This window comes from Sinocyclocheilus rhinocerous, unplaced genomic scaffold (genome assembly GCF_001515625.1).
Source record: "Sinocyclocheilus rhinocerous isolate Xijiao unplaced genomic scaffold, SAMN03320098_v1.1 scaffold3102, whole genome shotgun sequence".
Classification (NCBI taxonomy): Eukaryota; Metazoa; Chordata; class Actinopteri; order Cypriniformes; family Cyprinidae; genus Sinocyclocheilus; species Sinocyclocheilus rhinocerous.
In genome coordinates, this window is record NW_015654111.1 from 18,851 (window position 1) to 35,442 (window position 16,592).

A 16,592-nucleotide genomic window follows, 5' to 3' on the forward strand; every position below is an offset into this window, starting at 1 on the left:
TGTACAACAGTGAGCGCAAGCTAGATTCAAGTGATTATTACGTTTTGAATATGGATATTTTTCTTACAAAAACGCATCGATTCGCTACAGGAGGCCTTTGTTCACTCCCCGGAGCCGTGTGAGACACTTTTTTTTTTTGTGGAAGGGTGCTTTTTATTTCACGTCTTTTGGACTGAAGCAATACAACACCCGCTGAGTGCAACGATAGAGCTTGAAAGATCAAAGACAATTTTTTATATAACTCCGACTGGATTCGTCTGAAAGAAGAAAGTCATATACACCTAGGATGCATCGGGGGTGAGTAAAACGCAGCCTAATTTTCATTTTTGGGTGAACTAACCCTTTAAGACTGGTTTTGTGGTCCAGGGTCACATATCTGAAGTGAACTCAGAAGTGTTTGTGTCCGTGTTCCAGTTCTCTGTCTGAATGTGCTTCTGTCTACTTGTGTTTAGGTCATCGCCATGATAAAGGGCCTGCAGGTGCTGATGGGCCGTATGGAGAGCGTGTTCAACCACGCCATCCGTCACACCATCTATGCAGCTCTGCAAGACTTTGCCCAGGTAACGCTCAGAGAACCGCTGCGTCAGGCCATCAAGAGGAAGAAGAACGTCATCCAGAGGTACAACAGAGCACCAAACCGGATGATCTTTCTGTCTTCCAGCTCTAGTTGTTTAAGTCTGTTTTGGCTGACTTTGACTTTGTTGCAGCGTCCTCCAGGCCATCCGTAAGACCATCTGTGATTGGGAGACTGGCAGAGAGCCACATAATGACCCAGCACTGCGGGGCGAGAAGGACCCTAAAGGGGGATTTGATATCAAAGTTCCTCGTCGTGCCGTAGGACCCTCCAGCACTCAAGTATGTGGCTCTTTAGTTCCCAATTTCTATATGATAAAGGATAGAAACATTCTACACAAATTTAGACAATGTAGCACTTACAGAGCATGTATGACAGTAACACACTTCAGAACCTTCAAGAGTCTGTAGTTATGATTTGCATTCTGAATGCAATGGCATGTGAATTTTTTTCATTTTTCATTTTCACCTTATACAACTCCTAACCTGAAACAACCTAACCAACCATACTGCTGTATGCTTTTTTTACCTGTTCCACGCACACACACGGCTAAGCCCAGTGTCATTCAGCAGAGCCTGTAATCTTCCACTCGCTTCTGCCACAGATGTTGCATGAAGCACGGTTGATCCGGTGTGGCATGGAAGGGTGTCGTATTGAATGTCAATAGCGCCTCGGGGATTTGAGCTGTAATCGGTTCTGCCTCTCAACGTGATCTCAGTGCTTTGCTACTGGAATTTTTGAGAGAGTTTCATACATGTGTCCTGATTCAACAGTCAGTTTAATTTGATGAAGTACGTGTTGAGGATTGTTCCCATGCTACATTGTTTTTAATCTTTTTATGTTAATTTTTGACTCATCAATGTTTTTGTGTTAGTGTGGATTGATTTCAAGCTTTTCTGTCATTGCCTTGAGCTCTGTATGATTATGGTTGAATTTCACCACAAGAGGTTTCTGTCAAGAGGCTCACAGCACTGAACTAGGGTTGCATTGAGACCTGAAATTTTGGCTTTGTGTACAATACCAGTTTCTGGTGCCTTAAAATTAGACTAATACCTCAGTGGGTAGTTTACTGTTATAGACCTCCTTGATCATACAGACAGAATTTGATCCATTCATGTCTCATGTTGAAGGGTTTTTCAAACGAGAACAAAAATATTATTATTTAATTTTTTTTGGTAGTTCACAAGTATTATGATTTTAATGAAATATGTTTAGTGTAAAAAATCCCTGTCATACTTTGTTCAAGACAATTTGACCCAAACAATAACTGTGAACATAGCCTCTCAGTATTTAAATACAGTGCTACACGGACACACATCCACTTCTCCAGGGAAGCTTTGACACCTGTGTGCCCTCCATCAGCACGTTAATGCACTCAGACCAGAATGCAAAAGAGGTCCACCTGTGGCAAGATGACCGGAGCAGAATGCAGCTGTGAATGTCTGTCGAGGGGTGGATAAACATGCATGTGCGAAGAGTAAAGGACTTACTCTTTCTGTTCCTCTGTGTAGCTGTATATGGTCAGGACAATGCTGGAGTCTCTGGTCGCTGATAAGAGCGGCTCAAAGAAGACTCTGCGCAGTAGTTTGGAGGGTCCGACCATCCTGGACATCGAGAAGTTCCATCGCGAATCATTCTTCTACACTCACCTGCTCAATTTCAGTGGTAAAGAACAGTCTAAATTGCCGTTCACTCCAATATAGATATTTTTTTAGAGCATTCAAACCTTTAAACTACAGTAAAAACCAATGTGCGATTACCGGGTTTTTATTGTTCAACTATACAGCTATACTTTTTTTTTTAACCAACCTTTTTCATACCATTATGCATCAGTACCGATTATTGACCTTTTCTGTGTCCACAAAGGCCTAAAAAGGTATATAGACACTTAAGCTACATTTATAAATTTGTGAATGTCATTGCTTTAGCAAAAGGCTTTTATTTTAAAGATAGATAGCACAAATACGCTGTCAAGCTGTAGTAAGCAGCAGAAGTATTTTACAATTTTTGTAAAAAAAAGGTTGTTAGTTTTTGTATATTATAAAGCAATAGATTATATAAGATTATTTAATCCAAATGAATGTGTACATTTTTTAATGAAAATTGTGACCATATTTTCTTGTCTGTTGTTGTATATCCAAGTGAAACAGGATCTCAAATTAGAAAAAATATAGGATGGCACTTGATTTTGTCCATCAGGAATTGATTAAATCTATAGGCTAATTATAGGTTTGTAAACATTCGGGATGCGCGCGCATCATGGTTGCAGAAAACCCGGGAGAGATAGCCTTTACGGCTAGAGAAGAATAAAATAATTAAAAAAAAGGTAAATTTGATTTTATATTTCAAAAATCTGACTTTATTCTCGCAATTCCGAGATTATATCTCACAATGCTGATGAGGAAAAACAACTCGTCATTCTCTCTTTTCCCCTCGGCTCAGAATATATATCCCACACTTCTGGCTTTTTTCCCTCAGAATTGACAAACTCACTATTTTTGAGTTAAATCAAGTTATAAAGTCAGAATTAGGAGATATAAACTTGCATTTGCGAGAAAGTCATAATTGTGAGATAAAATAAATAAATGTTATGTAAAATGTTAATAGTAATAGGTTTAAATAATATTTCATGCTGCAACTGTAGGGCTAAGTTAATACAATACGTACCCTATGAACTGCATATGTGAATATTATGTAGACTTATTGTTTAAATCAAATTTATGCTTTAAAAGTAAAGTAATCATAGCAGTTTTCATCCATAGTCTGTCCATTTAAACGTCTGTGTTTAGCTTCAAATGGCGTCTTTGATGACAGTATTCTATAAAAATTATTTGCATTCCGATTCTGACATCCAAAGGCACAACAATAAATGTTTTTCTCTTATTCCATGGATTTTACCCGTTTTCCTTCCACTTGTTCCCAGTGTTTTTCTGCCACCACTATGCGCGCGCAGCTGCATGTGACGTAACTGTGACGTCTACTTCAAATTGGTCTATAGGGAATTTATGATCATGGACACGTTTTTTTGTTTGTTTTTTCTCATCAATTATTTGTAATTAACATGGCAGTGTTCCATTAAAAAATGGCCATTGTATTTGGTTGAATGCGGATGGTGTTAAGAATGTTTTGTGTCTTACAAATGCGTGATGTGTTGCAGAGACGCTGCAGCAGTGCTGTGATTTGTCCCAGCTCTGGTTCCGTGAGTTCTTTCTGGAGCTCACAATGGGTCGCCGCATTCAGTTCCCAATTGAGATGTCCGTGCCCTGGATCCTTACCGACCACATCCTGGAGGCTAAAGAGGCCTCTATGATGGAGTGAGAACCAAAAATTCAATTAATACATTAATTAATGTACTATACATGTGCAAAAAAGAATGCTTTTATGAAATATGCTTCTAAGTATGTCTGATCTCTACAGGTATGTGTTATATTCATTGGATCTGTACAACGACAGCGCACACTACGCTCTCACAAAGTTTAAAAAGCAGTTCCTTTATGATGAGATTGAAGCTGAGGTAAAAGCCCTCTTGAAAATCATTTGAAGCAGTTATTGCATTGCTAATTTAATTTCTTCTACTCGAGTTTCAATGTTCTTTTAAGTGATTGTGCGTCTGGATTTTTTTCTCTTTCTCCCAGGTGAACCTTTGCTTTGATCAGTTTGTCTACAAACTTGCTGATCAAATTTTTGCCTACTACAAGATTCTTGCTGGAAGGTAAGTCTGTCTGTTTAAATGCCTTATTTGGACAGAATTTGTTTTCAGGGTAAATATGTAACTTTTCTGTAGTAATGGAAGTTAATTTGGGGACCTAAAAAAAGTGTTTTATTTTCTCTCTGTAGCCTCCTTCTGGATAAGAGACTAAGAGCTGAATGTAAGAATCAGGGCGCCAACATCTCATGGCCTTCCTCCAATCGTTACGAGACGCTTCTCAAACAGAGACATGTCCAGGTAAGGACAGCCACTGTTCTGTTTACACAGTCATTACTGTTTATTAATGCTGTTTTCAAGTTCGCTCATCTTGTTTTGTCCTTTTCTCTTGCAGCTCCTTGGACGATCGATTGACTTGAACCGTCTGATCACCCAGCGAGTGTCTTCAGCACTGTACAAATCCCTAGAGCTCGCCATCAACCGCTTTGAGAGCGAGGACCTCACTTCCATCATGGTGCCTTATACTTTCAAATCTCTGTTTTTATGGAAATTTGCAGTTTTCAATTTCTTATAGAGAGACCTTGAATTTGCTCAGCTTGTTTTAGCTGTGAATTTGTTAGATATTTGCTCGTTCGGGATTTTTAATGAAAGAGAGGCCACCTCTCTAGCAGAATTGAAATTCAGTGCACCGGGAATAATTTAGCATAGGCTGCCAGAGAGTGAATAATTTTCAATGTTTGCTTCCTATATGCGTGTTTGTGTGCGGGTGCTAATATATAGACATTTGAATAGACGTCTGACTGTGACACATGCATTGCCAATGCATGAAATTGTTCCAAAACTCATTATCGGTTTTCATACAAACTGTTGTTGGAGGTCTATGTGTGCTACTGAATAGAAATGTGTTGTTGGTCAATGTTATTGTTGTGGCAGAAAGTGAGAGGGTATTTGTTTTTCCAATTGATCATCTTTTGTCTGTCTTTGATCAGGAGTTGGAGGGTTTGTTGGATATTAACCGGATGACCCATAAGCTCCTCGGTAAGTATTTGACACTGGATAGTATCGACACCATGTTCCGTGAGGCAAACCACAACGTATCCGCGCCCTATGGCAGAATCACTCTCCATGTCTTCTGGGAACTCAACTATGACTTCTTGCCCAACTACTGTTACAATGGCTCCACGAACAGGTGGGTAGGGGTTGCCCCTTAAATTTTTAATTTAAAAGTTATTTATTTATTTATTTAGAAATTATAATAAAAATGGTTATTTTTAAAGCCCTGATTGGACAAGGATGCGTTTTAGGACATCTGTAAAAAAAAAATTCTGTAGTAAATAGACACATCTGTAAGTGATTGACGTGGCAATTTGTACAGGATCAAAATCACAGAGAATTAATTCTGGTAATTAACACCTTTAATATAATGATAAAAAAAATTAATAATATAATAATAAAATATTAAATACAAATATTAAAACAATTATGCACATTCTACTAATCTTTAATGACAGGGTTGTGCAATAATATAATTTACAATGTCATACATGGACAGCACTTTAACAGCTATATTAGTGTAGACATAACTTTCAGGTTTAAGCTGATGCAATATGTATTCATTAATCCATATTTCAGTTAAACAGATGTGATTGACATTAAAAGTCAAATTGCATAGAAAATGTCTTTGATCACTTGTCAAAAAGCCAGATGCATGAGACTTTTAAATGAAGATGGTGCATTGCTTTCATCTTTAATTTTTAGAGAATGGTTAATTATTAAGTTAATTCATTAGTTATTGATAGTCAGCCTATGCTTAAAGTCTATGATTATTTAAACCAGGAAAAGACTGTTATGTTTTGAGAGACATTTGAGAGACATTCTTGTACATAGATTTTTGTTTGCAGTTTTTGAGAAATGTGTAATTTGCACGAAGTGGAGGCATATCAGTTACCTTTTTATTATTTTTTCTCCTGTGAATTGAGTGTTTGTCTACCTTCTGCAGTTGGATAGATCACTTTCTTTTTTGTCTTTTTTTTTTAACTGTCTAATAACACAAATAAAATCTTTTTACTGAGCACAAGGTGTACAATCTGACCCATATATCAAATATGACTGTAAGTGAGAAAAACAAAGAGAGCTTTGTAAGGAACCATAGTGAGTTGAGAAATATTCCAAAGACTGAATTGTACAGTGTTTAAGATGGGCTGTATAGAACAGGCGTGAAGGTAGGCCATGAAAGAGTCTGAATGTGGCATGAAAAGATGACTAAAGTCATCTTTACACTGTCAGGTTAAGATGTCACAAAATGCTTCAACATTTTGTGACCTTTCAGGGAAGATAGACCTATTGATGACAAATTCATCATAAATGTACCCATTTAGTATCAAAGTGAACTAACACCATCAGGGTTCAGCTGTTGTCTCAATACAGCTCATAACTGGTAGGTGGATGCCATCTCTGGAGGTTACATCTCTTTTTCAGGTTCCAGAAACTGAGTCACACTATTGGCTTCAGCCCTGCATTCAAAAGGTCCCAGCTTGCCCCTGAGAAGTTTTTTTTTTTTTTTGAACGACAATCATTGTGTCTGCTTGATTCTCAGAGTGATGGATGGGTACAGAGAGCCCAGTGATTCCACTTCTCACCTGCTCCTGTTGTATTACACTCACATCCACAAGTCACTTTAACTCCTAAAAGTTGGTCATGTCATATATTTGTAGCTTTTTAAAAAAAATCATTTTCCCTTAGAAACATGTTCCGTCGAAAGCTGCAGTTTGACTTGTGTGATGAGTTTTTTCACTGTATTGTTGCTTGTGAATAGGGCCAGAGTGGACATGCTGATCACAGCCTTATTGAACAGAATTGACAATAACTGGGCGACAAACCCAATAATACAAAAATGGTCAAATGAAGATTTTTTTTTAAACAATTTTTTCCCTTCCTTTAGGTTTGTTCGCACTGTGCTGCCATTTTCACAAGAGTTTCAGAGAGACAAGCCTCCCAACGCCCAGCCACAGTACCTATATGGCTCAAAGGTGGGTTTAAATATCACACCGACATCTATTACATCTCTAGCATTCACTTGAGACAAACTATAACATACAGGGAAATGTTTTTTATTAAGCAAGATTAGATAGGTAGGAAAAGTACATTTCAAGCATAGTAGGATTTCAATGCAGCCAACACAAAACAGACAGACTATCAACTCACAAAGACATTAAAATAAACACTTATATATCCATTAAAGGTAGAGGTGCACTAAGCAATTTAATGTTTTGGTGGCTCTTTTTTTCCTTGCGAAACCAATATGGCGGTGGTGTTTAACTTTAAACTGACACTATACTCTACGGACTACAGACATGATGATGTTGATGGGTGACCCACATTATGTAGAAATATAAATATATAATATAATCTATGCTTCTGATTTGACTGTAACCTTAATCTTGTGTATATTGGAACATTTGGTACTATTTAATAGTGTAAAAATTATCATTTTCAAATAATGATTATTATTATAATAATTATGATTATTATTTTTAAACTATAAAAAAAATTGTGTGTATAAATGAATAAAAATGTTTTAAATAATGTAAATCTAGATTAATTCTGATAACAAATTCATTAACTCATGCTAACAAACTGAACCATTGTAAACGTATAACAAACAAATTACATATATAAATAACTGCAGTTTGTAGAATTGTATTGTAAGCCAAGGGGCCTTCTTCAGTTTCCTTTTTTAATAAGTTAGTGATCTGACATTTTAATGCTAATTTAACCCCATCAGCCCAGCTCGACTGTCAGAGTCTTATTTCCTCAAAATGGTTTCAACCCCGGTGATTGTCCTCATTGTGTAAGTTCTAATAGTTAGAATTTTTGGGGTCAGTGCATCAAAGTAACAATTTGGTGTCCTAGTTATTCTGAGCCGGGGCCAAATCTATGTTTATTACTTGGTGTTCGAAGTTCGCAACCCTGCCCGTTTGCCATTTCTCTGCCGTGCTCGGCTCTAAAAGGATTCTCAATCACCGTTGCGTTCTGAGAGTCTTCCCCGCCACAACTGGGCATGTACAGACTATTTCTTCCTTCGCTTCCCATGTTCCCACCCATGGGGGTCAGAGCCAGGTGTGGAGGGTTCGGACCTGACTGCCTGCCTCTTTCTGGGTCCCTTTTTGCTGGACACATGGTGTGGAGACATCCCCAAAGAAGAGCCACAGCAATGATCAGCAACAGGATGCTGCTGGCCAGCCAGACTCCCATGGCCAGATCCCTGCCACTCTCACCAAGTTCAGTGCCCTCATTTAGAGTACTGAAGACCTGGCACTGCTCTCTGGTGGGATTGGCGGACTGGCAGGTGACACAGAGGATGTACGTGGTCTGTGGACTGAGGTTGCCCAGACTGGTGGATGTCTGGCTCACAGGAACCCTGTCCTCCTGCAGGAAGCTCTTGCGCGTGTAACCCATCAGCAGGCTGTTCCAGTTAGGGTGATACATGACGCTGTAGAATGTGTCTACGCAGCCTGGGGATGACGGCCAGCTGACGATGGCAGAGGTGGCTGTGATGTTTTGAATGGTGATAGTCATGTTGAGTTTGTTTTTCGGTTGAAACTTAGTCTCTTATGCACACACAGTTTGATGATGTAGGTTGGTTTGACCCGACATGCAATGATTTTGAAGTATCTGGAAGAATAGAGGAGGGAAAAAAGCATTCATTCAGATCAGTTCTAACCTTGAATGTAGTACAACAAGACCTTAATAGATTAGTAATGGGCTTGCTTCTGGCATGAAAGCATGTTTTTAAAGAATTGGAAAACTTCAGTTGTTGGTTTCAGGACTGAAATTGATTTTGAATTGAAGTGCTTTTTCAAAAGGATTTAATCAGAATACACTGGCTGAGGACGGGTATATAAAAAAATACAGCTTTGCTATACACACTGCTGATGTTTTGAACATTTGCAGCAGTTGTGTGTTGTACTGTTCTTTTCTGTCTAATTTGTCTTTCATATTGTAATGATTAACATTGAAAATGGTTTTGTAGGTAGGCTTTTTTCATGGTTATATCCTCTTTTGTAATTTCAATTTTCTTTTGTATTCAAGTACAATTGCCCTGCTCTATCATGATGTTAGGAAAAGCAGATTTATCTAGAGGGGAAAAGCACCAGGTTAAGTACAAGAACAGATTTTTTATTTATCCGCCCTGATTGCTTTGTATCAATTTTTTTTCTCTTCAAAACTAGGTATCTAAAGCAGGATTATGTGAATGAGTTGAACAGAAATTTCCAATTGACATTACATCCATATATCCCCTTGTCAAGAAAAAAGTTCTAAAAGATTATCTCAAGTAATTATAAATGAATAGCATTACAGCCCAATAAATATAATTTTGAGGTTACATTTTAAAAATGTTGTGGTATATATAACAAACAATTATTTATTCAGTCTTCACTGTTCTAATATCAGGCATGCATTATGCATGATCAACACTGCTGCTTGATTATTCTTTATTTTATTTTATTTTTCTTTATTTATAAACATTTATTTGTGTTTAACATCATCTGCTATATCGCTTCAAGAATTCTGCTGCTTTGACATTTCTGGATATTTATCTTTTGCTTAAAATGTGAATTAGTTTCTTCATAGTAGTTGCCATAGGTCCTTTTTTTTCTTCTTTGCCGCTCAAGCCTTTGGTTTGTTTGAAGCCCATTAACTCAATCAATAAATCACCACATTGGACTTAATGCGGATGATTGGTGACCCTGTACGCTACACACACATGCTGTAATTATTTGGTAGTCAGTACCGTATGAAAGCTTGAAAACGAATAATTTTGATCTTCCAGAAACACACGGTCAATAACGCTTAGAGAGGTCTGAGGAAAACAGGACGTTTATTCTCTCACCCTACACACTTTCCAGTCTTTTTCAAATCCACACAGCTGCTAAAGATTTTCTTTAGTAGTATTTCAGACAGTACTTGTCTGAATTTTACCATTGTTTACAGGTGAGCCACACCTTTTTTTCCATCAGAGAGACAGGTGTCTCTGGGGAAAACTGAGATTGAGAGGTAAAGGAGCAAAAATCTTACCGTAAAAGATGAGATGAGAGTCACTTCATACACAGATCATCTCGCTGTTGCAGACAGAATCACCCTGAAGCATTCAGAGAGTGTGACCTGTAGCTGTTTCTGTTTGGCATGGCTCAGGTCTCCTGCAGAAAGAGCTCCACATCCACACCGCTGCACAGAAAAGCTCTTCTATCTGATTAGAACAGCAGACGGCACATAAAGCAGAGAGAGAGAGAGTGAGAGAGAGTGCAATGGGGAAGGGGAGACGAATCATCAATGTTTTGCGTAGAATGCATTTTAAACAGAATTACAGCTGGGAGAGCTTGAACTCTCGTTACACATCATTTCTCTCTCAGTCATTGGAGAAGCACATGGCACTTTTCCTCCCCCACTCTGTGCTCAATTACTCCCTCAGACTGGTGACCTGTCTCCCCTGACTCACTGCCACAACACCTACGGACATGTATGCTCATGAATTTATGATTAATCATTAATCGGTCAACTTGCAGTTACTGCATTCTAATTAAAAGAACCGAAGGAAGCTTATTTCTTTCCAGTTCTGTTACTACTCTAAAGTATTTTAGACTTTATGTAATATTGTGAATTATTATTATTGCAATTTAAAGTAATGGTTTTCTATATTTATATACTTTAAAGTAATATTTATTCCTGTAATGCAAAGCTGAATTTTCATCAGCCATTACTCCAGTCTTCAGTGGCACATGATCCTTCAGAAATTATTCTAATATGCTGATTTATCAATGTTGGAAACAGTTGTGATGCTTAACATTTATTTATTTATTGTATTTATTTATTTTTTAACCTATGATACTTTTTTCAGGATTTTTTGATCAATAAAAAGTGAAAAAAGAACAGCATTTATTTAAAATAGAAATCTTTTGTAACAATATACACTACCAAATGTTCAAATGTTTGGGGTCAATAATTTTTTTTGTTTGCTTTTTTTTTTTTTTTAAGAAATTAATACGTTTATTCAGCAAGGATATGTTAAATTGATAAAAAGTAATAGTCAAGACTTATATTGTAAGAAAAGGTTTCTATGTTGAATAAATGCTGACGCGAGTCAGACTTGCAACTTGATCATGTGACACTGAAATAATGTAGTAATGGCTGATGAAAATTATATATATATATATATATGTATATGTGTGTGTTGTTGGCGTACAGTAAGACAGTACAGATTGTTTTCTTTGTAATTAACTAATGTAAGAGACTTTATTATTTACTTTCATTACATGTACACATGACTAAGTGACAAACAAATCAAACTCTGCCTCAACATGAAATCTTGAGTTTTGTTCCAGGCATTCCATAACTTGCTCTCTTTTCTTTTTCATGATGATTCAGGCCTTGAATTTGGCGTACAGTAGCGTATACAGCCTCTACCGGAACTTCCTGGGACCTCCACATATCAAGGCTATTTGCAGACTTCTAGGATACCAGGGCATCGCTGTGGTGATGGAAGAGCTGTTAAAGGTCGTCAAAAGCCTGGTACGTGCATAAGCATGCAAATTGAAGTTTGGGTTTGGAGATCTGGGGGCTTTTGCAAGACCCTGGACAAAATCTTTTTTTTTAATCATCGGCTCTCAAACATGTTAGAAGAAATACATGGTGTATTTAATATTCATGTTCAGCCACATTCCTACTAGAACTTCTCAAATTGATGCCTTAATTCAAATAGTGGAGGAATGTGCTAGCAACACCAAAGTCATGGGTTCGGTTCCCAGGAATGCATGCACTAAAATGGTCTATACCAAATTTCTGTTTTCATGATGCATCAGATCATTTATAAGGATCTTAACTGAATCAGATCATTGTTGGAGCAATTTTTTTTACACCACGAATCTAACTTTAAAGGATAAAGAATAAAAGATAAAGTTCTGGATGTGTGGGCATTAGCAACATTTCTGCTGAAATTGTCATATTGTTTTTTTTTTTTCCTGGTGCAGCTTCAGGGCACCATTCTGCAGTATGTGAAGACCCTGATGGAAGTGATGCCCAAGATATGCCGTCTGCCTCGCCACGAGTACGGCTCGCCAGGTGAAAATTGCATTCTTTGGACACTCTTAATTAAGCAAGCCTTTTATTTTCTGACCCAAGAGAGACACTTTGACCCTGTGTAAATATGAGCTCCCACTATCACCAAATAGAAGATAAGCACTGAATCATTAAGCTTTCATAAATCCAACTGCTGCTGCTGGGCAGATTGGCTGTCTGCAGTGTGTCAATCACACAGTGGTGCTTTTAGCAGAGCTTATGCAGCAGACACTGGGTGTCTTGAACTTAATCAGACCCCTCTAGACTTGAGAAGGTTTGGTAATTGCCTGTTTTTCCCTTTCCTTGTTTGTTATTTCTTTCTGGGTGACTATACTGAGAGGGTGCGCTCCACACTGAAATCATGACTGTGTCTGATTATGTGGGCTTCAGACAGCCTGGACAAAAAGAAATGAAAGGAAAAATGAAGAAAAAATGAAATGAAGTGGGTGGAGGAGAGAGAGAAAGGCAGAGGGTAGAAAAACGGCAAAGAGTCTGTATATGTAGTTAAAGGCTTCTGCTTGTAAGAGCATTACTTATTTTTGGATTCTTGGACATAACAGGAATAACAAAAGAGAGTGCACAGTCAGTAACTGTAGATTCCAACTGTTATTCAGAAATTTTAAAGACTCAGTATATAAGATATACAAGTGAGTTTATGTTTAAAGCAAGAACGAATATGTCAGTGGGGTATGAAAACTTGTTTTCCCTTTAATTAAGTAGATTTTTCTGAGACCATTGGCAGATATTTGTCCTTGTTTGAATCATAAACTCTCTTGATTTAGATAAACTTCTCATCTTGTCATTTTGCTTCTCAAATTAATGTATCTTTATTTAAGAATCTAGACATTTGCACTGGAAAACAAGACAATTATTGAGGAAGAACATGACTTTTTTGCAGTGTGATCAGAAGGATCAGAGTACATATTGATGTTCCCTTGAATTTATTCCTTAAATTTCTTTACCTGATCTTAAAGAGGTCTTAAAATCTTAAATTTACCTACATAAAACCTGCAGAAACCCTCCGCTGGTCAAGTCAAGGTTAGTTTTAGGGCCTGGAACAATGTTACTATCAAATAGTTAATTGTAAAGGGATGCTGATCCAGGAAAAGGATCTGTTCATGTGAATCACTGTGCACTGTGCATATAGAGGAATATTTATACTTCAGTATTTGCTAAAACAACCAAAATGAGGCTGTCATTACAGTGAAAGTATGATTTTGTCTCCCGGATGCAGGTATTCTGGAGTTCTTCCACCACCAGTTGAAGGACATTGTGGAGTATGCTGAGCTGAAGACCGTGTGCTTCCAGAACCTGAGGGAAGTTGGAAATGCTTTGCTCTTCTGCCTTCTGAGTGAACAGAGCTTGGTACGACCACTGAGCATTCACACTATACTGCAGAAAGTTGTTCTCACTGCATCACTAAACCTTAGCTACTGTTGCCACCTGCTATAATCTTTTCTTTAAAGAAGAAATTCCAGCTCATGTAAGAATATCCAATCTTTTTATTACCACTTTCAGTACTTAAACTAAGCAGAGAGTCAATGCCATCACCAAACAGATCATCTTCAGTAGATTAATAATGCGGTTTTGAAATATTTTTCTTAGAGTGAAGAATGTGGTAGTGAGCTAAGGTTTTACTAACTAACTTGGCACCTTTCATATTCTCTTGTGCTGTGACAAGTGACACACAAGATGCATAACTACACTACAATCTTCAATCATGAATGAATCTATTCATGTTTAAACTTTTTATGAATTATTCACGACTCCATGACAGGATATAAATGTACCGTAGTGCGTTAATTAGGTGTGATTAATTATGGAAAAAATAACGTTAAAATTATTAACATATATAACGCAGACTTGTACATCATCTTACATTGCATGCAGTTGTTGACAAACATGATGCAGGGCAATGACTGACTGTGTATTTATCACAATAGTGACTATCTTTTGGAGGGTAATTTCTCAGCCCAAACTGATGTGATTTAATTAGATTAATCAGCACATAATGTAAATAATTAGATTAAATTAATTACATATATTTTTAGTAACGGAGTAATTTCACGTGTTATAATTTTCTTTAGTTATAAATAGTCATTAGAGTATATAAAGTTATAAATAGTCATTAGAGTATAGTTACTAGCCGAGGTCTCTATACGTTACTGCCACGTTACATTGCTGACAGAATGCAGTGTTTTATAAACTAGAGATTGTAAAAAGGATGTAGCACACGCACTGTCGAGTCAAGTGCCAGTGGATTAGAGACCTGCTCCCGCGAGACCTGGTGCGCAGCGCGGGACAAGATAGGCGAGTGCTGCTGCGGGCGGGTAGAGACTCACTCGTGTGTATGCGGGAGAATAAAATGATTCACGGGACTCCTGCAAAATAGAAATATCTAAACATAAAATATCTAAAACAAATAAATTGTTATTCATCTATTGCACAAAAGCAACATGAACTAATATAAAATATAAACGATTAACAGGTGCATGCGTATGCAGAGTTTCTATTTAGGCTATAACACGTGTTTGCAGCGTTGAGCAATGCAGTGCTGAAATTTGCGTGCTCACGAATCCTCTCATAACACACGAATTGTAGACATTATGAAAGATTATGCATATATTTATTGTGTTATAACAGATTTGTGGGATTGCGATGAACTGAGATGTTTTTTAGAGATTATAAATGCAGCGCTCTTTGCTGGCATTCTGCCAAACCATGCACGCAGCAGCCGCTTGCTTTAGTTAAAAATAACAGTGTTCTGTGAATGTTGATGCTTTAATAACATATTTATCGGGAGCGTGAATGCTGGGATTTCATAAATTTCATGGAGAAAAAAGTAACGTAACTAATTACTAATTACTTTTGAAATAAAGTAATCAGAACAGTAACGTGATTACTTTTAAAAGAAGTAATCCATAATCAGTAATTTGATTACATTTTCAGAGTAACTTGCCCAACACTGCACACATATCCATTCACATATATACATTAATTTTACATATGTATATAATGTGAATATACATTTTGTATAGTGCGCACAGCACAGGTGACTTCCATTATCTAGTCTGCTCAGTGTTTAGGATGTCTGACTCTGACACACTGTTGTCATGGGAACACATCTGCAGTTGTGTTGCATGTGTCAGCACTGTCAGTTTCTCCATGTCAGATTTCAACCCTTCTAAGATGCAGATCAGCTGCAAAAAATGTTTATTTATTTATTTATTTATTTTTTGAACCAGCCCCTACAAACCATTATGTGCATTTTTTTCTGTATAGAGCTGTAGTTTCTGTTACTTGGCAGTTGGCACTAACAATGTGGTCTTCTTTGCTTCTCATTTTCTGTTGTTTTCAAAGTCTGAATGGTAACAAATAACTTTAATCAAAAGTGATGAATGATCACATACTTTGACACCTTTTTATAATATCATTAATTCTAAGAAATGTTTGTCCCCCCAAAGACAGGCCATTCAGTTGTTTGGCAAACTGTCATTGTCTGTTCCACAGCTCTTAATGTGTTTAGTTTAATCTGTTAATGAGTTTATCCACTTTAGGGCACAAATAAATCCAAAGCAAAGCTTGCTACTCGCAGTAAATAACAGTCAGAGTGGCTGAATCTAAAGACTGACATCAGCTAGACTTCAGACACATTTTGTAACCATCTAGCTTTTTTTTGCAGTTCTTTTACAGACTGCGCTTTTGAAACCAGGACTGTTCGTATTGAAAAGAAAAAAAATACCAGCAAACTAACACATGACATACAGTGATACTTTAGTGAGTTGTATAATTATTCCTCTATTTGTATATTAAATTTCATTGTTTTTTTTTAACAAATATATGTAATACAGTGCCGCTTGAAAGTTTGTGAACCCTTTAGAATTTTCAATATTTCTGCATATATATGACCCAAAACATAATCAGACTTTCGCACAAGTCCTGAAAGTAGACAAAGAGAACCCAATCAAACAAGTGAGACAAAAATATGTTCTTTGTCATTTATTTATTCAGGAAAATGATACATTATTACATATCTGTGAGTGGCAAAAATATGTGAATCTCTAGGATTGGCAGTTAATTTGAAGGTGAAATTAGAGTCCATCTGTTTTTCAGAGTTGTTTTCAATCAGTGAAATTACTATCAGGTGTCAGTGCGTGCCCTGTTTTATTTAAAGAACAGGGATCTATCAAAGTTTGGTCATGTTTGTGGAAGTGTATCATGGCATGAACAAAGGAGATCTCTGAGGACCTCAGAAAA

General features: G+C 37.1%; 2 protein-coding genes across 2 annotated transcripts in view; one reads left to right on the forward strand and one right to left on the reverse strand.

The window, feature by feature from the left end:
- Positions 1-16,592, forward strand: part of LOC107716963 (cytoplasmic FMR1-interacting protein 1 homolog) — a 31,809-nt gene that overhangs the window by 10,526 nt on the left and 4,691 nt on the right. The window contains exons 13-25 of the mRNA XM_016523604.1: positions 453-619; positions 708-855; positions 2,086-2,239; positions 3,732-3,888; positions 3,992-4,088; positions 4,210-4,286; positions 4,412-4,520; positions 4,615-4,734; positions 5,210-5,409; positions 7,162-7,249; positions 11,646-11,789; positions 12,248-12,338; positions 13,570-13,700. Coding sequence (XP_016379090.1) covers positions 453-619; positions 708-855; positions 2,086-2,239; positions 3,732-3,888; positions 3,992-4,088; positions 4,210-4,286; positions 4,412-4,520; positions 4,615-4,734; positions 5,210-5,409; positions 7,162-7,249; positions 11,646-11,789; positions 12,248-12,338; positions 13,570-13,700 — 1,683 coding nt within the window. The remainder of the gene's footprint in view (positions 1-452; positions 620-707; positions 856-2,085; positions 2,240-3,731; positions 3,889-3,991; positions 4,089-4,209; positions 4,287-4,411; positions 4,521-4,614; positions 4,735-5,209; positions 5,410-7,161; positions 7,250-11,645; positions 11,790-12,247; positions 12,339-13,569; positions 13,701-16,592) is intronic.
- On the reverse strand, positions 7,924-10,376 carry LOC107716964 (fibronectin type III domain-containing protein 9-like). Its single transcript, XM_016523605.1, has 2 exons — positions 10,299-10,376; positions 7,924-8,894 (listed from the first exon to the last, which is right to left on the reverse strand). Exon 2 carries the CDS (start codon positions 8,796-8,798, stop codon positions 8,133-8,135), a length of 666 nt encoding a protein of 221 aa, XP_016379091.1. The 5' UTR covers positions 8,799-8,894; positions 10,299-10,376; the 3' UTR covers positions 7,924-8,132.

What these genes read in the sequence shown, in the direction of transcription:
- LOC107716964 (XM_016523605.1), bottom strand. Translation starts at nt 8,798, where the DNA reads ATGACTATCACCATTCAAAACATCACAGCCACCTCTGCCATCGTCAGC.